The sequence below is a fragment of the Phyllobates terribilis genome, unplaced genomic scaffold, assembly GCF_046119375.1.
Source record: "Phyllobates terribilis strain yellow unplaced genomic scaffold, ASM4611937v1 Scaffold_1__5_contigs__length_1240528914, whole genome shotgun sequence".
Taxonomy (NCBI): domain Eukaryota; kingdom Metazoa; phylum Chordata; class Amphibia; order Anura; family Dendrobatidae; genus Phyllobates; species Phyllobates terribilis.
The window spans coordinates 1,044,009,961-1,044,032,375 of NW_027362761.1; the positions used below are offsets into that span (position 1 = coordinate 1,044,009,961).

Sequence of the window (22,415 nt, forward strand, 5' to 3'; positions counted from 1 at the left end):
ATTTAGACAGTTCTGAGAGGGCTACAGTGCCCTCTCAGAACTGACTGCAACTGACGCAAGACTCCATTGCTGAACAAAAAGCGCATTTAAAGTTTGCTCTACAACATTTAGACAGGACTGTAAAATACTGGGAGAATATAATATGGGCAGATGAGACCAAAATTGAACTCTTTGGACGCCATAATACACACCATGTTTGGAGGCCAAAAGGCACTGCATATCACCCCAAAAACACCATATCAACAGTAAAGTTTGGAGGTGGGAACATCATGGTGTGGGTCTGTTTTTCACCAAACGTCATATACTTGAAGGAAGGATGAATGGACAAATGTACAGAGACGATGATGATGACTATGATGATGATGATCGGGTGAACATTTCATCAAGACAATGATCCCAAACACCCGGCCAAGGAACTTCAATTTGTTTCAGAGAGAAAATAAATCTGCTAGAATGACCCAGCCCAGAGGCGTATCTAGGGGGAAGGCAGCCGGGGCATGTGCCTCAGGTGCAGCCAGCAGGGGGGCGCCATCAGGCCACCTAATGCGGCAGTCTGAGGTGTTTCCCCCCGGTGGCAGCATTCTGCCGTCCCCCACACTGGGATTTGCCGTTCTCTGACTCGGCTGTCAAGTTGACAGCTGACTCACAGAAGGTGCAGTGCGCCAGCTCCCATTGATTGTACTCGTGTCTTTCAGACGTGAGTACAATTGAAGCTCTGACTGTCAGGTTAGCGCGACGTCAGCAGCGTGATCAGGTCATGTGATCATGCTGCTGACATCACTCGCCGGCGACCAGAAGAGAGAAGAGTATCGGTGGTAAGTGCTTCTGTGTCTGTGGAGCTGAAGACACCGAAAATTCAGCATGGTGGGGCTATTTATTCAGGGTGCAGGGGGGGCTATTTATTCAGTGTGCAGGGGGGAAATTTATTCAGTGTGGAGGGGGGGCTATTTATTCAGTGTGGAGGGGGGGCTATTTATTCAGTGTGGGGGGCTATTTATTCAGTGTGCAGGGGGGCTATTAAGTGTGAAGGGGAGACAATCTGTGGGGAGTGAGTGGGGGTGGGTGCAGACACATTATGGGAAGCAAGGGGAAACGTGTGCAGACACAGTATGGTGGCCGAGGGTGATGTGATATGGGCGGACAGAGTATGGGGAGTTGGCCGGGGGGTGTATGAGGAGGAAATATGAGGTTGGGAGAAACATGTAAGGAGACCATTGAGGGGAATAGTGTGGGAGACAGTATGGGGAAAGAAAAGTGTGAGTAGGCAAAGAATAGAGACTTAGTAGTGGGTGAGGGGTAGCATGGGGGGACATTATGCTAAGGAGGGGGGAGTGTGATGAGGGGCACAGTATAGAGACTGGGCCCTATAGGGGTACACAGTGTGAGAGGATAGTGTGAAGAGGGGGCCCAGTATAGAAAGGAGAGGGCAGTGTGGAGAGCATGCAGCATAAGAGGGACAGTGTGGGGGTCATATTTTGTGCAGGGAATATAGTGAGGGGGCAATAATTTATTCAGGGTCTCAGCATAGGTCAGATATTTGTATTCAGGAGCATTATAATGACACTGCTATCTTTCAGCGCATCGTGTGGGGATGTGCTGCAGAAGATCAGAGAAGATGGATGTCTGCAGAGAAGAGCTGTGGATGAGAAAAGTCATCATGGAGTCTGGACAAGGTGAAGAAGAAAAGAAAGAGAACGACAACAGAGACAACATCATCACATATATAAATGTAATAATCAATTGTTGACCCTGGTGTGTCTGTTAAGATGCAAATTGATAAGGAGTTTGCATCCAAAGTGGTTTTGCACTATGTTGCTTCCTTGTTGTTTATGACTAACTTCGACCTTTCGGATGAAGTCCTAATGTTTCAGTGTCTTCCATCAGATTAATATAGGTTGATACACTTGTGAGCACTTTTTTGGACTTACTCATTAGAGGTGTTTTTAGTATTAATCTTTTTACCCAATTTTTTTTCTTTCTGATTTATTTATGGTAATGAAATCACACACACATTTTTCTCTGTGTTTTTTGTCACACATTGCAACTCATTGTTTTTTTTTTCTTATAATAATATTCATGGAGACCAAATGGGGATAGATGATATCAGATGTACAAGAAGCACCATGGAGCAGTAGGACAAGCTAGCGAACACAGTTGCAATATGCAAACCGATAGTTGAAACCAGAAGTTTACATTCTCTATATAAATAAGTAAAGCACTCACATCTGTGGCTTATAATTTTTAGATTGTCATAAAGTTCATTTTTAGATATACTGGTATGTTACAGCGCAAATTCCTGGATTATCGTGCTACACAGTGTGTGTAGTTGAAACCAGAAGTTTACATACACTATATAAAGAGACACATATGCATGTTTTTCTCAATATCTGACATGAAATCAGAATAAACCTTTCCCGTTTTAGGTCAATTAGGATTACCATCATTTTTAATATTTGCCAAATGCCAGAATAATGAGAGAGAGAGAGAATGTTTTGAGGCATTTTTATTACTTCCTGAAAAATCTAAATTTCATTAGTATTTGGTACCATTGCCCTTAAACTGGATGACTTGTGGAAGGATATCCCAAACGTTTGACCCAAGCTTCCACAAGCCTGTTTAAAGGCATAGTAATCTTAGTGTATGTAAACATCCCCTGCAAGGCGCCTGCGAATGGTCCTGTGGCCTGCTGGTGGGACAGAGCTGTTAACAGTACCGGCGTCCTGTCGATATGGCCCACGGCCGGACCAGCCCATCTGGCATTTGCCAGATGGCCAGTCCAGCCCTGCCAGTCATTAAAACATTTTTCACATGTTGAGAACGAAAGCGGTTATAATGCCGAAGTCCATTCATTGCCTTTGGTTTACTTAAAAATGTCATAGAAACAAAATCATCTTAAAGTTAGTAGATCCAAATATTCAACCTCCATAGAAGAGATTTGGTCAGATGGATATTCCAGTCAATAAAATTGACCTTCAATTCCAAAGAACTTTGTTACTAAGTTGCCGCTCTGATTCTGTGATGCACATATCAACGGGCCGTAGTACATCATTACCATATTTTCTGGGCCCCTTGATCATGAAGACAGAATTTATTTTAAGGGCTGTAACAGCTCTTCTTTCGTGACGTTCTGCCCTCAGCAGATCTAATCGGAGATCACTGACATTTCGCTTAGGATCTGCCTTTTGTTTTCTTCCAATAATTCAAGCACACTGTACAGAAATCATTAGTTACAATCCAATTATTTATTGACTTTTTGTGTTATATCACACAGGAATATCAGAAGTAAAATGGAGAATTTGTTATGGTGTAAGAAGCTTTCATCCAAATTCATGTAGTTTAAAAGGAGCCATGAAAAAAAAAATTATATACAGATGTGTCAGTTTTTACTCAATGGTGTATATGGCACATTAGCATCATTCTGTTGTAAGACCATATCTACATTGAAAGATTTTCATTATCTAACCTAAATCTTTATCAGACATTTATGTATTCTTTCCAGCATTATGTACTTTGACTAAAAGGTAAGAAAATGCCTTTTTTCTTACAGATTCCATTAAAAGGATCCCACATCCCCTGTCCCCTCTTCCTCTTCACAAACATGTATGCGTTTGTACAGGGGTTTGCACAGAGCAGTTGGGGTATACAGCAGAGCACTCACTCGGGGGACTTGGGATCCCGACACTAGTACTGGTTGGGACCCTTAGAGATAAATCAAGAAGTGACAAATGTCGCCTATGGGAAATTCCCTTTAATATTACACAAAACAGATAACAAAATATCTGCACTATAAAAGTGACAGCAATAACCTAAAGATGGCCATATACCTTGTATAGATGATGTTCCTCTCGGCTCCACCATACACATCCATACTTGGCTTATCATTGTGTGTACGGTTGAATATGGACAAAGACGTCTAATCGTACCCATTAGATTTAAAGGGAATCTCTATCTGTACTACAAGTACCACTAAAAAAACAACTCTTCATACAGCTAGGTCAACGCAAAAATAAAATTAAGGCTCCTGGAAGAAGAGGAGGAAAAATATATAAAATTACTTGGTCTGGAAAAGGTTAAAATACTTTCCATTCTCAGGAATGGAGGGAATTTGAATCCAATAGTTAAGTTAACAACTTGTTGCCAATTTTATAGGCCACCTGAACAAGGAGCAGGTGCTAGGAGGTTTGCTTTGCAGTGTGCAAGTGCTTCTCTTAAAGGGGTTGACCAGGACTTTACCACTGATGGCCTATGCTTAGGATAGCAAACAAAGTGATTTAGGAGTCTTCATGGAAAATGATGCCATTTTGCAGTATATGAAGTAAAGCCACAATCTCATCACTGGCTCCAGTGAAAAAATAATATACAAAAATTGAGAGAAAAAGATTTTATTCCTCTGTAAAAAAATCTTTTTGCCACTTTTTTCTCAGTTTTTGTATATTACCCTTAGGATAGGTCATCAATGTCTGATTGGTGGGGATGGGACAACCGGCACCCTCGCCGATCAGCTGTTCCCGGTATCGACAGTGGCCGGAACTGTTCAGTTGCGTAGCTGCACAGCTCCATCAACTGTATAGTGGACACGGCCAGGTACTGCACATGTGCCACCTATTCAAACCAATAGGGGTGGATGTGCAGTACACTATTGCATCGATGGAACTGTGCAGCTCCACAACTGAACAATTCCGGCCACCGCTGACACTGGGGACAGCTGATTGGCGGAGGTGCAGGGTGTCATACCGCCACCGATAAGACATGGATGACTTATCCTAAGGATAGGCCATCAATGTTAAAGTCCTGGACAACCCCTTTAAGCTGCCTGGTTTGCGAGATCTAGCCATCTTCGATGCTCTTGTACTCCTTTGATGTTGCAGAAGCAAAGCTGCTTGTGCTAGCTGCATCGGAAACCACACAGTTCAGGCCATCAGTTTATCTATACTTCAAGCCTGAACTGAATCATTAGGAGCGGACAAGCAAAAAGTAGGGAGGAAGAGGAGCAGCGCGAACCTGAAGATAAGATTCAAAGTAAGACAACCCCTTTAAGAGAGGCATAACATGATATGCTTTGCATGAAGTGTTTCTTTCATTCACATGATGGCCCTAAAAATAAAAGAACAGTATAGATCAATAAATGATCAAAACTTGTACGTATCTAACCTTATGGAACCGTTCACTTTAAAATATTGATATAAGCAAGACATCAAAATTCTGCACAAACAAAACATGGTCTACAATACAACAAATCTTGGCAATAGAGGTTTAGCAGTCCTTGCAATCATCTGTTAAATAGTTAAAATTCATAGCAGAAAATGACAATCTATTTGATAGGTTTTAACATAGAAGATATTATTAAAGTGCATTTTTAATATACTTGCAAAACAATCAGGCACAATTTTGTATTGTATATACCATAAATAATATACATGAAATTTAAAAGGGCCAGGGCCTCACGATATACAATAAAACCCCACTTATGTCTTTGGAATTATAAAGCATTAGGAAATGTGCTAAACTGGAAAGACTTCATGCAGTGTCTTACTCAGCACGCCAAAGTTATGGCATCACGGTAAAATCTGGCCCTGTATTAGATTAGCACATTTGTAGGTAATTTTCTGTATATATATATATATATATATATATATATATATATATATATATATATATATATATATATATATATATATGGATAGGAGGAGAGATACATTTCTTGTTAAGCATCAATTATAGTATAATTCTGTGTTTAACTGTTCAGATTCTGAATGTAACCCCCAAATCCCTATGGTTCTGCTGGACCAAACTATCAGCACTGCAGAATAAATGTTGATGGTGCTGCAGGTCCATTCCAGAGGATCACAGTGGTTAGAGGAATATTACAGGGTTACTTTGCCAGTGTATAAAGGTAGTCTATCAGCTCGGCCGACATGACTTAAAAAAATCGCTCACAAAAGAACAATTAAACTATTATCTCAAGGATTCTCTAGATCAGACAGCTTTTATTATACTGAGGAAAGATATTAGAAGAAGAAAATGTCATGATGGACATGAAGTAGAAAAATGTAATTAAATGGATCCAGACATGAATCGGTTCCTACTACATATCATATACATAATTACATGTGATAATGATATAATTAAAGTACAGCAGACCAATAAAAAGAGCTTTAAGTGGTTGTCTAGGACTAGAGAAAGTGTCTTGTTTCTTTATATTACAGACTCCTTTTTACTAATCCATGAAATCTCCCAACAAATGCAGGTGATTGGCAGGGACATAAATGCATGTACTATGGAGAGGATCAAAAAGAAATGATTGGTGAACTAATCTGCTTGTTATAGGGCAGTGTTCACACACTTTGGTTTGGCCACTAGGATCAGAAGGATCCTTTAAAGGAAGGCTATTCCCATCTTCAGATCAATCACCTATCTTTAGGAGAGGTGATAATTTGCTGATTGATGAAGGCCCAATCACTGGGACCCCAAACACTCCCGAGAACAGTCTCTGCAGAGCTCAGTCTGAACATAGCAGCAACCAGACATTCATTCTCTATGGGACTGTCAAAGAAAGCAAAGAGATGAATAGGCATGGCTCTGCACTGCACCTTTCTCAGGATCGCTGGGGGTCTCTGCGGGCTTTGATCAAGAAGTTATCACCTATCCCATGGATAGGTCATAACTTCTAAAAATGGGAATACCCCTTAAAAGTAAATGTCTTGGTCACACAATGCAAGCAGAAACCTCCTTGTGTGTGGCATTTAGGTTAAATTCCCACTGAGTTTTTGACGCTGCATTTTTTGAAGAATAGAAAGTAACCTATCTTACTCAATAACTTAATGGGTGCAGAAATGCTGCAGAAAATCTGTAACATCAAAAACTCACCTAAAATCTCATCGTAGGAACGTAGCCTAAGGGTCCATGCCCACTATGCGTTTTTCAAGCGTTTTTGCTGCGGAATTTTCGCAGCGTAAATGCTTGTAAAACGCTTGGTAATCCTTCTCCCATGGTCCCCAATGCAAATCCACAATTACAATGCCCATGCTTTGGAATTTTCCACAGCGTTTTTGATGTGCAGAAAATTCCGCAGCATGTCCATTATTTGTGGGTTTACACATGCGGAATTGCCTTCTCAATGCATTAAAAAACGCAAGGCAATTCCGCATGTGCAAATTCCGCGAAAAACGCATGTCAAATTCCGCACGCATTTTTCCGGGCAAGGACATGCAGAAATGAAGCGGAAATTTTCCACTTCATTTCTGCATCGTGGGCACATAGCCTTAGAGATCTTAATTGCAGTACCAAACAGACTGTTCTACAGAGATTTCTTGGAACTGCTTTTTTAGGACAAAGAAAAAAAAATTAGGCTATGTTCACACATTGCATTTTTGCGGAGTTTTTCCCGCAGGCAAAACTTGCTCTCTTGGCAGTAAAGAAGCTACTTACAAAAAGCAGGTTTTGCTGTGTTTATGCTTTTTTGTCAGGTACATTTGTCCCTTGTGTATGCTAATAAAGTTTAGTACATAAAAAAATAACCTGATTCAACTTACTCAGGTTTTTGCACCAAAACCTGATACCTGCATTTATTTTACTGCGTTTTTGCACTTACTATTGCTTTCTATGGGTGAAAAACGCTGAAAAAATGCTGAAAAGAAGGGACATGCTGCATTTTGCAAAAAAGCAGCAGTTTGACAAATCGGTCAGGAAAAAACCCAAGGGGTGTGCATGAGATTTCTGAAATCTCAGACTTGCCTGGTGCTGTAAAACGCAGCTGAAATTTTGCATAAAAAAACGCATCAAAAATGCAACTTGTGAACATAGTCTCACCACTAGATTTTACAATCTTCAGAAAGTATAATCTATGAGAGAAAGAAGAATCATTAGGAAACAATTTAGGATCTAGGATGCAATGTCTGACATGAGGGTTACTAACCATGATGTAATCCTGCATAAACCTCCCTATAACCCGGATGCTCTGGTATCGGAGAATCTCAATCGAGCAACTGTAAAGGATGATACATTTGTAAAATTGCACAACTTCAGAAATTATACTAATGGCCACTTCTAGTCTATGCTTGTAGCCTACACTACTGTAAGGTGCACAGTTCATCACAGTAGCATCCTATATAGGTCCTGGTAGAAGTTTTTAAAAGCAGTTTTTTTTTTTTATTTTTTTGGTAGCACTTCCTAAACAATATAAATACTGCAGTTAGCATTGGTTTTGTTGTAATAGGAAGTTGTTCAATGGCTGGTTTTAATGCGAGTAATAGGCCTTACTTTGCCACGATAAATGGCATCTCACTTGCACCTGTGTAGCTCTGCAGTCAAACTGAATGGATTAATGCAAACTATAGGGCCAGATAAGACTCTGCGGCTATTCACACTTGGCTTTCTTCTCACAAGCATATCTGCACGGCAGATATTTAGCAGGTAGCATATTCCCTCAGACACGTTGGCAGCTCATTTCCCAGTACAAAATGCTATTTGGTTCCATATTTTGCATTGTGGGGTAAGTTCTGGCTCTCCAAAAAAAACCTCAGTTAAATATGGAGTCTTACAGGCAAAGCTCCAAGGGAAAAAAGTATGCAAATTAGCTCTCTCAAACAACAAAAAAGAATATATATATTGAAAAGTTCCATCTAGGAAAGGTGGTTACGTTATAAATTTGACCCTTTAATGGACCATGCAACATGACTAGGTATAAATGGCAAACTGGAAACTTATTCCAGATGAGTTTTGGGTTGTTTGCCTGTTGTGTTTTGAAATTTGCTAGTAATGAAGCTTAAAGAGTACCTACCACCAGTCTGGGGCTGAACTTTTTATTTTAGAAAAGAATGGACAACCTCAAACTGGTAATTTTTCTAAATATTACTTATTAACAAAAGTGTTCAAAAATCCCTAATGTCAGCATAAAGGACCCAAATTTCCATCAAAAGTTGGGTCCGAATTTTCAAGTTGTGGGATCTTTGCATACAGAGCAGGATCCCACAACCCCCCACAGTTCTCCTCGCTGTAAAAGAGCTAGATTTTGTGTGTTTATCAGGAGATCTCACTCAACTAACCCAAAGCTATCACGTACTTTACTTAGGAGTTATAAGAGGCAGCGCTAGCATAGAGCAAAGAAAAAACAGCAGATCAGTAAGGGGCAGCGCTGGCATAGAGCAAAGAAAACACAGCAGATCAGTAAGGGGCAGCGCTGGCATAGAGCAAAGAAAACACAGCAGATCAGTAAGGGGCAGCGCTGGCATAGAGTAAAGAAAACACAGCAGATCAGTAAGGGGCAGCGCTGGCATAGAGCAAAGAAAACAGCAGATCAGTAAGGGGCAGCGCTGGCATAGAGCAAAGAAAACACAGCAGATCAGTAAGGGGCAGCGCTGGCATAGAGCAAAGAAAACACAGCAGATCAGTAAGGGGCAGCGCTGGCATAGAGCAAAGAAAACACAGCAGATCAGTAAGGGGCAGCGCTGGCATAGAGCAAAGAAAACAGCAGATCAGTAAGGGGCAGCGCTGGCATAGAGCAAAGAAAACACAGCAGATCAGTAAGGGGCAGCGCTGGCATAGAGCAAAGAAAACACAGCAGATTACTAAGGGGCAGCGCTGGCATAGAGCAAAGAAAACACAGCAGATTACTAAGGGGCAGCGCTGGCATAGAGCAAAGAAAACACAGCAGATTACTAAGGGGCAGCGCTGGCATAGAGCAAAGAAAACACAGTAGATCACTAAGGGGCAGTGCTGGGATACAGCAAAGATAACACAGCAAATCTGGTCTTCCAATCTTGGGAGGGGTGTGGGATCCTACTCTGCAAGCTAGGATCCCACAACCCATAGATTTAGACCAAACTTTTCGGTAGAAAGTCGAGTCCTTTATGCGGACATTAGGGACTTTTGTTGCCACTTTTGTTAATAGGTGATATTTAGAAAAAATTTTAGTCTGAAGCTGCCTACTCTTTTCTTAAGGGGGTAATCTCGAGTTATTAAATTGCTTTAGTTAAACAGCATGAAAATAAGCACATTTGCAATTGACTTACTTTTTCTGCCTGCTGTCAGTCTCCTGCTGTGATAGCTTTTACCTTTCATAGTGTACAGCTGGTTTCCATGAAGCTCAGCCACCAGTGCCTGCCTAGACCCTGGCCGACTGCGCAGCTGTTACATTCCAGTAGAGGGGTTATTGCCCACTATCTCAGCCACCTCTCTCCAGATCAATGATTTATATACAGGAAATAGCTGGACACCTCCCTCCCTCTCCTGACAAGTTGCTGTTATAAATCTTGAAAAATCACCAGCCCATCACATTGGTTTCTCCAAGAAACAGGTATCTTAATCAAGGCTCCCAACTCTCACTTTCCCAGAGCAGTGTGCGTGTTCTAATGCCCTGTTATCTCGATATGTAAATACAGTGATAGTGTAGACTCCAGAACAAATCACAGATGGCTGAATGTGTTATAGCAGAACTTGTGCTGAGCGTTGCAGTTCTACAAAGGGCAGAGACACACTGCCGATTAACTTGTGCGAGGATCGCATCGCACTGAACGGACTGGCCGTCACCTCTCCTGACCTGAACATGACAGCGCAATGGATTTCTATGCAGCTATCAAGCTCAGGTCAGGAGAGCAGATAGCCAGTACAAGGTTTATGATGCGATCCTCACATGAGAAACACGGCAGTCTTTCTCTGCCCTAATGCTACAGCTCTGCTACTCACCAGAACTGTCACTCAAGGAGGCGAGTCTGCCCTGCCAGAAACCAGGAAGTAAGGAGACTAATGAGACTGCGTACCTCTGAGCTGCTCAAGAGACAACTTGATAATATCCTTTTAAATAAAAAGGGCAGCCCCAGACTTGTGATAGGTAAAGTTTTCCAGGACAAATTCAGCAATTCATTTAGAAATTTAAAATATATGTTGATTTGGCAGCAACTACAACTTTTGGGTTGTTAAAATCCAAGCACTCTGCCGGCCATTATTTATAGATTTAAAAAAAACAGACTGGAGGGGGTTGACACAGTACTAGTATATCAAATATTTTAGCTTTTTTTCCCTTTTTAGCAAATGTTTACAAAAGCCATATTATATACAATTACAAGCACTTGTTACCTTTTTCTCTTTTAATGTTTGACCCATTGGCACAAGTCAACACTCTTATGGCTATTAATCCCACACAAGGCTTCACTTTACCATTCACCTTTCCACTAACTGGAATAGGAGACCCCAAAGAGTCTACGCAAGGAAGTCTGACACTGGGAAGAAAGCATGCAATGTTTCCATAGTTTATCATTTTTTTGGTATCTAAGGACATCAATCAGTAAGGCATAGATCCATTGCTAATCACGGAATTTTATCCACCATAGGATACACATTCCTCAACATTTATCTAAAGTTGTATATTTACTATTTTATATTAAAAGGATGGAAAAAGATGCATGAAATGAAACCGCATATACTTCATGATGCTTTATCAATGTACCACAGGATAAATAGAAGTGCACATAAAACGGGCGTGGAGAGAAGACTTAGGTCATTATTACAAATGTGACAACAGTTTGTAAAGTTTTTAAATACAGGTGTACATTTAATATGTTACATTAATGTTAATTAAGACTAAGTTTTTTTTTCCTATGTTTAAATACAATACCTACCAGGATACACAGAGATAAAAGACTTCTGGAGTTTAGTGCTGGGCAAACGATGTATGACAACTGATGATGGAATGAGGGCGCTCCACCAAGGAGCACCAGGTCCGTGAGTTCATTCCCTAAGAGGTCAAAGACCTAAGTGCACAAGATGAATGTTTTTACATTTGTGTGTTCAATGTTTCCAGTAAAACGCTGATGGCATCCTATTTTACACTTGAAAGTTCACTTCTCAGTGTGCAGCGATGACGCAATCTGACACAGACACGAGCCATCGCCAAAAACGTAAACTTGATCACATGGAGATTAAATAAGGAAAGACATTTGGAGATTACTTCCATCCAATCTTGCTAGAAGTTCCATTGGTTCATTTTGAGTCCAGTATATCCCAAAAAAAACATGGCCATCCAGTTACTGTAAGTACCGATAAACTTTAAAACAGTGATTTCCAGAGTCTGCTACAACAACATGGCCATCCGAAGTCAGAGCCAGTCCTTGTGGACCATACAGTGGGTCAGCAGAAGTGTTGATGTAAGATAAAAATGATCCACTGCCATCAAAAACCTAAAGTCAAAAACAAAAATTATTAACTGGTGAGTAAAGTAACTTCCCAAAACCTCTACATATAAAAATGCTACATATATTGTATACAGCATATACATCTTTAACAGATAACCTTCATCATTAGGGCTCATTCACACATCTGGTTTTCACGAATAGCACTCAGATCTATGATATTCTATTGGGTTGTGCACATGTATGATTTATTCCACGAACTGAGTGGTCAGCGGAAAATATTGGAGAAATGTCCGACTTTCATCCGAGATTCAGATCAAAATCAGCAATGCAAGTCAAGTCAATTGGTCCGTGAAAGACATTGGACCATACTCTGATAACATCGAAGTGCAGTCCAATTTTCACAGACTGTAAGGATGGAGAAGTTGGAGAAACTTTTTTTCATTTCTCCATGTATGAGGAAAAACTGATCAAACTCTGATCAAACTCTGATCAAACTCTGATCAAACTCTGATCAAACTCTGATCAAACTCTGATCAAACTCTGATCAAACTCTGATCAAACTCTGATCAAACTCTGATCAAACTCTGATCAAACTCTGATCAAACTCTGATCAAACTCTGATCAAACTCTGATCAAACTCTGATCAAACTCTGATCAAACTCTGATCAAACTCTGATCAAACTCTGATTAGTTTTTCTTGGATCTGAAAAAATTGGACGTGGGAATGAGCCATTAAATCAGGAAAAATGATTAGTTTAGATTTCGGATTTTAAAAGGGAATTTGTCAAAAGGTTTTTGCTACCTTATCTGAAAGCAGCATGATGTAGGGACAGATGTGTAAATTAGTTTACTTGTAGCAGCAGTTGTACTAAAATCACTGTTTTCTCAGCAGCAGGTGTAGCAGTGCTCAGAATGCTGAGCCCTGTATTTCCCCACCCACACCACTGATTGGCAGCTTTCTGTGTTCTCTGTATATTGACAGAAAGCTGCTAATCACTGATGGGTGCGGGGTTACACAGAGCAGTTGACTAGGAGGCACAAGATACCTAGTAAAGTACTGATAATTATAGATTTATAAATAGATTATAAACTGAATTCTAACAATGGATTTTATTTAAACCGCACACAGCCTAGTAAGTGACAGATCGCTAGAATTAGGGTCTCAGCCCTTACATCATGCCACTCTCAAATTACATAGAAAAACAGATTCCATTTAAGATGCGATTCTAATTTAACTATGGGACATTTCTAACAGCTACTTGGGTCATGTAACATAACAGGACCAATTCTAGTATTCAAATTCAGGCAACTAAATGCAAGTTTTCAATGTGCTGTATACACTAAATACTACATGCAGCGAGAAAAGGAAACAAAACTGCTGCTCATTTACTGGACTATAAATAAGAAATTGCCAAAATGATTCCACCTTGCCAGATGTCGCTTCCTGCAGTGAAGCCGTTACTTGAAGTTGTACCCCAAAAGCCTCCCCTGCTTTGAATAGATTAGAACAGAAAAAGAAAACCTTCTGTGTGTGTTTGTATGAAATCAGAAGCAATAAGAAGCCCTACCCATGCACCTATGAGGAGGCCCGATCCTGGCCCTGTACAAACAGATATAATGCAGTAATGTGCATGAGGTCAATGTAATGCAGGTGCCGGAATGCAACGCACAAAGACACTATGCGAGAACAGTCAAAGATGTTTGTAAACAGTTTTATACAACAGGTATACTGAAACAAGGGATTAGCAACAAGGGTAATGAACAGTGGTTTGAAATATCAAAAAAATACGAAATTTCTCAAAGTAAGGCGCAGTCTCTTAAAATAAGTCTTTTAAAGTAAGGTGATGCCCTCAAGCATGAGAGACACCACACAAGTTCTTTAACCGTGAATTTGGCCCTAGCGGGGGTCACCGGTTATTCCCGCTAGGCCGTGAGTCTCTTTCCGGATGAATTCAATTAAATCACGTTGTGCTACTTTAGCCCCAACCGTTCCCCTCCCAACCTGAGTACTTAAACCCAATTGTCCCCGGTACCGTGGGTGAGCAGTGGAAGTGACGGCCCTGCTCACGTATGCAGCTCCTCTCTGCTTGGCCGTTGGAGGCAGTCTCTCGAGCCTTGGATAGGGGGGTCCAGGCCTCGTCTGTCGGCGGCCGACGTCGGGTTCCGCGAACCCACTCAGCACCGCGATCAGGTTCCTAGTATCCTCAGCAGGCACAGCACTCGAGTCACAACTGCGAGGGATCCGGAGCTCTTTTACCGGTGCCCGGCTGGAGCACCTCTCAGGCCTCCGGATTTGGCCTGTCACGCGGGGTTTCTCAGGACGCAGGGAGCACGTCTGCTCCTCTCTGCTGCTTGGCGCCAAAGACCCCTCAGGCTTGGCGCGCTGGCCTTTTAGCTCTCTGAACTCCTTCCTGGAAGTCACCTGATCGGGTCCAGCGTCTGAATCTGCCCTCCCTGCAACTTCCCTTGTATATTTTGGTTCCGCTTGACAGTCTCTGGCCAGTAGATGGCAGTCTCGCTCCATCCTTGAAACGTCATGTTGAAGTTCTTTTACAAGCTTTCTTGCTCGTTCTACATCTAACCAGTGAATAAAGGGGGCTGGCCGAGTAAGGAAAGCTGAGGTTCATGTTCAGCCATTAGTCGCAGAGTAAGCAGCAATGTCAGAGAAGGGAACCTGGTTATGACAGTCTGCTGTACAGCACAGTAACATGCAGCCATTGTATTATTGCATATGATAAGGACCTATAAAGTACGAAGCACCTTAGAAAACTACATTTGGGGAACTGGAGTCCTTGTATTAAGTAACACTCGTAGCTCATTTTATTATGTAAATTGAAGCACTTCTGCAACTATACCGTTGGCATATTGTAGGTCTCACAACTGGAACAATTTTATCTTCAATATGAATTAACCATAACCATTGCAGAGCTTATGAAATTCCATATTCTAAACATAAATCTAACTATAAATTATATTATAAACTACCAAGAGGGAAATGAGAACAGGTTAAGTAGTTTTTAATGTGTCCTGGGGAATTATTGGATTTCTTGTCCAATAGACAGTTTTTCTGGATTTACTAAAAATGTATTATCAATCAATAAGCACTAGCTGTAATGGTAGGTATGTATGTTGTATCCTTGTAAGTTTCTGAAACACAATAATATTTGAGCTCTTACCTGTATTCGGCTATTTCCCCAGTCGGCTACTATTATATTTCCATTGGAATCCACGGCCACTCCAGTTGGTGCATTAAACTGACCATTGCCTTCTCCATTTGATCCAAACTTCAGGATAAACTCACCATCTTGATTAAATACCTGTACGTGAAGTAGAAAAAAAATTGATAAACTTTAATGTTCACTTTTAATCTATTAAGAACATATAACAAGTAGTTTGTGAGTATGGTGAAATACCTAGTCCTGCATGGGATGAAATTGTACAAATCTCATCCACAGACTGCAGAATTTTTCTGCATGGATATTGACCTGTCGTGTAGATTGTAAAGTCTGAAGCATTTCAGTTTCTGTTGCAGATTTTCACATCAGATTTTTCACCTCTTTCAATGTAATAATGTTGCAGTAAAATCCACGTTAGACATAAAGAGGACCTTGTAGGGAAACAATGCTAATTTACCAGGGACTGTCAAATACAGTTCATTCATCCCATGATATAAAATAATTGTATATAGCAAACTACTCTGACAGTACATACTGTACATAAATATGTTGGTAATTAAGTTTCCATTCTTTTCAATACAATTCTACTTATAAATATGGCCCTGATTCATCAAGACCGATCTTTGGGACACTGGCAAAGATTTTTGCCAGTGTCCCATCCCCTGATGATGCCGCACAAGCGGTGAAACATGTTGGGGGGACTTATGCTATGAGTACAAATTGTCCTATTCTGCCGCATGAATGATGGCACCCTGGGGTGTCACCAAGTGAATAGATATAAAAGTGTTTATCGCTATAATTAATACTTTAGGCAGATTAGGGACAAGATTTTATACCCATATGCATTTTAATACAATTAATAAATAAAAGCTACGTTTTATGGCTTGCTAGAGAGGTTTTTTTTGGGGGGAGGGTTCTTCTCATTTTGTAAATACCTTTTTATAACACCTAGTTACTAATCAGGAGATGTTCCTCATTGCCATTGCTGGTTGAGGTCAAATGGAGGACAGTAATACCATCCCTATGAGAGGAGGATTGATGGGCCTTAACCTCCCCACAATATGGGTCACGGGCAATTAACAAGCTAGTCCAAATGTATATAGTCCATCAATGCTACCCGACTCCTAGCAGGTTATATAAAACGGGTAGATCCACCACTGCAGATCGCCATAGGTGTGGGGAAGAGGCAGCAGATTTTATACGCCTGATGTGGTGTTGCCCTCCTATTGCAGACTTTTGGAAAGAGGTCATAGCTATCCTCATCGAGATCATACAGTCCCCTGTACCACTCTGCCCTAAGGTGTGCTTACTTACTAGGAATCCTTGATGAGGAAACCTGGTCTCACAACCCTCGCACTCTTCTCAGGGAAATATTGTTTTTGGCTCACAAGGCTATTGCCATGAGATGGATAGGAGAACCCTGAGAATTTCACACTGGGTCTCTCCGCCATCTACTTACATGCATTTAGAACAGGCGGCGTTTGAAGGGATCGGGGCGGCGCTGATCACAGTCTGAAGACACTCAGGACCGTACCATGTAATTTACATGCAGCAGGGGACAAGTATAAAACACTTTTTCTGAGGTCTGCAGGGGCACGTCTGAGGATGTAAAGGGGTTGCAGGAACCCCATTCTTATGATCTTGAGGCCACGTTGAGTATTCGGTCAGTATTTTACATTAGTATTTGTAGCCAAACCCAGGAGTGGGTGATAAATCCAGAAGTGGTGAGGTGTTTCTATTATACATTTCGTCGGATCGTTCCACTCCTGGTTTTGGCTTATAAATACTGAGGTAAAATACTGAGCATCTGAACGTGGCCTAAAGATAATGGGCATAGCTTACAAGAGAAAAACTGGTGACAGGTTCCCTTTAGAGGCAAGGTTAACTTTGCCAGACAGCATTAATGAGCAATGAGAAATGCGGTTTGTTCTATGATGTAACCTTATTATGTTGAATAATCTTCAATAAAACTGGTTTAAAAAAAGAAAAAAATGGTTACTAATACGTATATTTAAAAAACAAAGCAAAACAAAAAAAAAAAAACACATTTTATTGTGGCAGTCAAACAAGTTTCCAAAATTCATTTGTGGGGTCATTTAGCTTTTTCAGAGCAATCAGCACAAAGGTACTAATTCATCACTTGTATTGTATGTTCACAAGGCACAAGTACTGTATGCCATAGGAAACTAAATGTGTTATATAATAAGAGGCTTCAATCCGCAGCTCAGATTGGCTATCGGATCAGCATGCAGATTGTGCTCATAATTCAGTAGAGCAAATCATAGAATCTATAGCGATAATGAACAGGTCATTGATTTTAAAAATCTGTAGCGATTATTGTTCACAGATATATCCCTGAGAGTGGAAATATGGGATAAAATAATAATAAATCTTACCATGTGATCATGGTAATTCACAAAAAAAGAGACAATAAAAGGCATCACTGAAAAAATAAAATAGCAGCCATACTTGCAATACTTTGTCCAGACACAAATGCAAAATAGGATGCAGCAGGCCCCCCATGATAAAAGGCAGGGGCTTCACAGGTGCAAAATACTAATACAACCACTTACTAACCCACCAAACATCCGTGGGGTGGCTGCATAGTATTCAAAATGCACACAGGTGTGCATAGGGTGTGATTCACACCATTACATGAGATGCATCTCTATACGTATAACAGTCCATTACCAATGCCCCTACTATTACATCAGGCAGGCTAACAATACCATATGTACACCCAGAGGACAAACACTCCACATTACCCAGCCACCATTGAAGGGCCTGAACTGCACCCAGCATAAAAATGAAAAAGTGTGCAAAAAAAAAAAAAAAATATATAGAATGCATGAGGTATTGGTCAATATTTTGGCAAAAATACACAAGCTCCTATGGGTGTAAATATTGCATTGGCCTGATGTAATAGTAGAGGCGTTGGTAAAAGCTGCTATACGGAGAGAGGTGCATCTCTCATAATGGTGTGAATGACACCCTATGTAGGCCTGTGTGCAATTAGAATACTCGGCAGCCACCCCACGGATGTTTGTTGGGTTAGTAAGTGGTTGGTGTATTAGTATTTTGCACCTGTGCGGCCCCCTCCTTTATAATGGGGACCTGCTGCATCCTGTTGTGCATTTGGGTCTGGATAGGTTATTGGAAGTATGGCTGCTATTTTTTCAATGTTATCTTTCATGTGATTATGGTAACTCCATTCCCCCCAACTTTTGAAGAACAGAAACAGGGACTCTGCAAAATTTTGGGCCATACCCAAAATATATATAAAGAATATGTTATAAAGTGTTGAACAACCCCTTTAAGGCTGCGGTTACAATGCTATTAAACCCTTCCATTGTCCTGTTCCATTATAGGAGCAGAGCAACTGAAAGCAGCTGGGGACAGATTCATCAGCCGAGCCTATAATGAGCTCTGTTCGTTTTAAGTTCAGATGCCAATCATATTTCCAAGAAAATTTCTTGTTCTTTTAAGTCCATGCTCAAGCCGTCTGCTTAGCGATCATCTCTGCCCTCACACCAAAGCATGTCACAACACAATATGCTCTGGACCAAGGGCAGAGAGGAGCATCTTATAAAGAGCTGTATTCACAGTTGACCCTTTAAAAGATGCTAACTGTTGAGCAGCACTGCCTAGCTTATAGGAGGAGTTACAAGTGGTGGCCGGGGACAGGACATACTGTGGACATTGCCCTGAATGGCCGCCGGGACAGTCACCAAAATCCGGGACTGTCCCGCTGTATCTGGGACTGTTTGGAACTATGGGTAACGCACTTTGTAGTCACAAATAGCAGAACTTGGTAAGATACATTACCTTAACTGAATGGTTATGGAAGTCAGTCACAATGATTTCATTATTGCTATTGACAGCAGCAAAGTGGGGTCCTTGAGAAGTGGAGAAAGACAGTTTGTTAACATTTTGCAAACAGTGGCTGTAACCTGCACACACAATTATAGTAGCAGCCGTATACGATGTGATTGATTTACTAACATTCAGGTATATGTAACATTTTTTGACAGTTAATACACAAGTCAGGAAACAGTCTGCAGAATTACAAAATGAATAAAAAATTTAAGAAAAGGTAAGAAAATCAGCTACAGCACAAGGTAATAGGCATTGTTGCTGGATTTTCCCTGCTGGATTGCCGGGGGACCCAGAGGTTGGGCCACCACCAGTCCTTTTAGGATGTCATATCCTAGTAATATGCCTCAACATTATAAGATTGAAACAATAAGGAAGTCATCATAAGAGTGTACAGCAGATGAAAGTACACTGCTCAAAAGAATAAAGGCAACACTCAAATAACCCATCCTAGATCTGAATGAATGAAATATTCTCATTGAATACTTTCTTCTGTACAAAGTTGAATGTGCTGACAACAAAATCACACAAAAATCATCAATGGAAATCAAATTTATTAACCAATGGAGGCCTGGATCTGGAGTCACCCCCAAAATTAAAGTGGAAAAACACACTACAGGCTGATCCAACTTTGATGTAATGTCCTTAAAACAAGTCAAAATGAGGCTCAGTATTGTGTGTGGCCTCCACGTGCCTGTATGACCTCCGCCTGGGCATGCTCCTAATGAGGTTGTGGATGGTCTCCTGTGGGATCTCCTCCCAAACCTGGACTGAAGCATCCGCCAACTCCTGGACAGCCTGTGGTTCAATGTGACGTTGGTGGATGGAGCGAGACATGATGTCCCAGATGTGCTCAATCGGATTCAGGTCTGGGGAACGGGCGGGCCAGTCCATAGCTTCAATGCCTTCATCTTGCAGGAACTGCTGACACACTCCAGCCACATGAGGTCTGGCATTGTTCTGCATTAGGAGGAAGCCAGGGCCAATCGCACCAGCATATGGTCTCACAAGGGGTCTGAGGATCTCATCTCAGTACCTAATGGCAGTCAGTCTACCTCTGGTGAGCACATGGAGGGCTGTGCGGCCCTCCAAAGAAATGCCATCCCACACCATTTCTGACCCACTGCCAAACCGGTCATGCTGAAGGATGTTGCAGGTAGCAGATCGCTCTCCATGGCGTCTCCAGACTCTGTCACGTCTGTCACATGTGCTCAGTGTGAACCTGCTTTCATCTGTGAAGAGCACAGGGCGCCAGTGGCGACTTTCCCAATCCTGGTATTCTATGGCAAATGCCAAGCGTCCTGCACGGTGTTGGACTGTGAGCACAACCCCCATCTGTGGACGTCGGGCCCTCATACCACCCTCATGTAGTCGGTTTCTAACCGTTTGTGCAGACACATGTACATTTGTGGCCTGCTGGAGGTCATTTTGCAGGGCTCTGGCAGTGCTCCTCCTGTTCCTCCTTGCACAAAGGCGGAAGTAGCGGTCCTGCTGCTGGGATGTTGCCCTCCTATGGCCCCCTCCACGTCTCCTGGTGTACTGGCCTGTCTCCTGGTAGCGCCTCCAGCCTCTGGACACTACGCTGACAGACACAGCAAACCTTCTTGCCACAGCTCGCATTGATGTGCCATCCTGGATGAGATGCACTACCTGAGCAACTTCTGTGGGTTGTAGAGGAGTCCGTCTCATGCTAACACGAGTGTGAAAGCACACCAACATTCAAAAGTGACCAAAACATCAGCCAGAAAGCATTGGTACTGAGATGTGGTCTGTGGTCCCAACCTGCAGAACCACTCCTTTATTCAGGGTGTCTTGATAATTGCCAATAATTTCCATCTATTGTCTATTCCATTTGCACAACAGCATGTGAAATTGATTGTCAATCAGTGTTGCTTCACAGAAGTTTGATTTCACAGATGTTTTATTTACTTGGAGTTATATTCTGTTGTTTAAGTGTTCCCTTTATTTTTAAGAGCAGTGTATATACAAAATGAGCTACATACTACATCAAGTGTACCTGCAAACTGCTTGTCTCCATTTCCTCGACTTCCAAACCTGGTTACTATTTTACCATTTGGCTGAAAGATGAACACGCAACAAGCCTTGTTGTCGACTACAATGATGTGTCCGTTGCGATCAACTGATACTCCTTTGGGACCCATTAGTTTTCCTGATCCAATCTTTGTCTGTTAAGTAAACACAGAACCATCAGTACAGGGAAACAACTGTTTCTGTTTCTTTATAAGAGAGCAGAGTCTTTAAAAAGGGAATCTGTCAGCAGGATTTCACCCACAAACTATTTACATGTAGCTTTTTTAAAGACAAGTCCAGCAACACGTTTACATGGCCAGACCGTTCCTCCATCATGGAGAAGTCAGCTTTTGAATTTATATGCAAATAAGGCTGTAGATCTGAAGCCTCTGTCACTCCAGCTCTATTCCCCACCCAAAGCCGCCTCTTCCTGGTTGACTGACTGCTCCTTTTCCTGATGTCACACAGCACAGACAGAGGCCATCAGTCAAGCAGGAGGAGGCAGCGCTGGGCGGGGAATAGAGCTGGAGTGTCAGAGGCTTCAGATCTACAAATAGCTATTCAGCCTCATTTGCATATTGATTAAAACGATGATTTCTCAGAGGAGAATGGAGGAACGGACGGTCTACAGAAAAGTATTGCTGGACTTGTCTTTGAATGCGCTACAAGAACTTATAAATAGTTTTGTGAATTTCCAGTGACCGATTCCCTTAAGCTTACTGACATATCAGTACAATTAATCCATACAAGGGTCCCATAGACTCAACATTAAAACCAATTGCCTTACATAGGGAACAGAGTGTGACAGCCAAATATATGTTAAGTTATTACATCATTAAGAGGGGTGTAGATTAGAAAAACATGGCAGCTATATTCCACAAATAGCAATCTTGTCTTAGATGAATGATGCAAAGCCACAATATCACACACATCCCTAAGTATGAATGAGCTGCAGTAGTAGACGTTGCCTATGGGCAAGAGGAATGCTGTTACTCGAAGAAAGCAGACTTCTTTTCTTGTCTTAGAATAAAAAGAAGAAAAGAAAAAAAGCTCCAGCCGAGATTATGAAGTGGAAGTTGCACAGAAAGAGATAATATGATTAAGATTAGGTTTAAAAAGAACCTGTGAGGTCAGGATTTCCTATCTAGGCAAAGGCAGAGTTGGCTGAGCATTATAATAAGAATCCCTCCCATCTTGAATGGACAAA

General features: G+C 41.4%; 1 protein-coding gene across 6 annotated transcripts in view; it reads right to left on the reverse strand.

The window, feature by feature from the left end:
* Positions 1–3,271: 3,271 nt before the first annotated feature.
* The window catches only part of TRIM2 (tripartite motif containing 2), a 191,101-nt gene continuing 171,957 nt past the window's right edge, over positions 3,272–22,415 (reverse strand). For 5 of the 6 annotated variants that reach the window (XM_073645277.1, XM_073645276.1, XM_073645273.1 and 2 more), the window contains 4 exons: positions 21,195–21,363; positions 19,130–19,200; positions 15,305–15,445; positions 8,114–12,173 (listed from right to left, as the gene is read on the reverse strand). In XM_073645277.1, the coding sequence (XP_073501378.1) occupies positions 12,021–12,173; positions 15,305–15,445; positions 19,130–19,200; positions 21,195–21,363 (534 nt within the window). In that variant the 3' untranslated portion in view covers positions 8,114–12,020. Of the gene's footprint in view, positions 5,095–8,113; positions 12,174–15,304; positions 15,446–19,129; positions 19,201–21,194; positions 21,364–22,415 lie in introns of those variants that run through there. The other variant, XR_012247825.1, reaches the window with a different exon arrangement.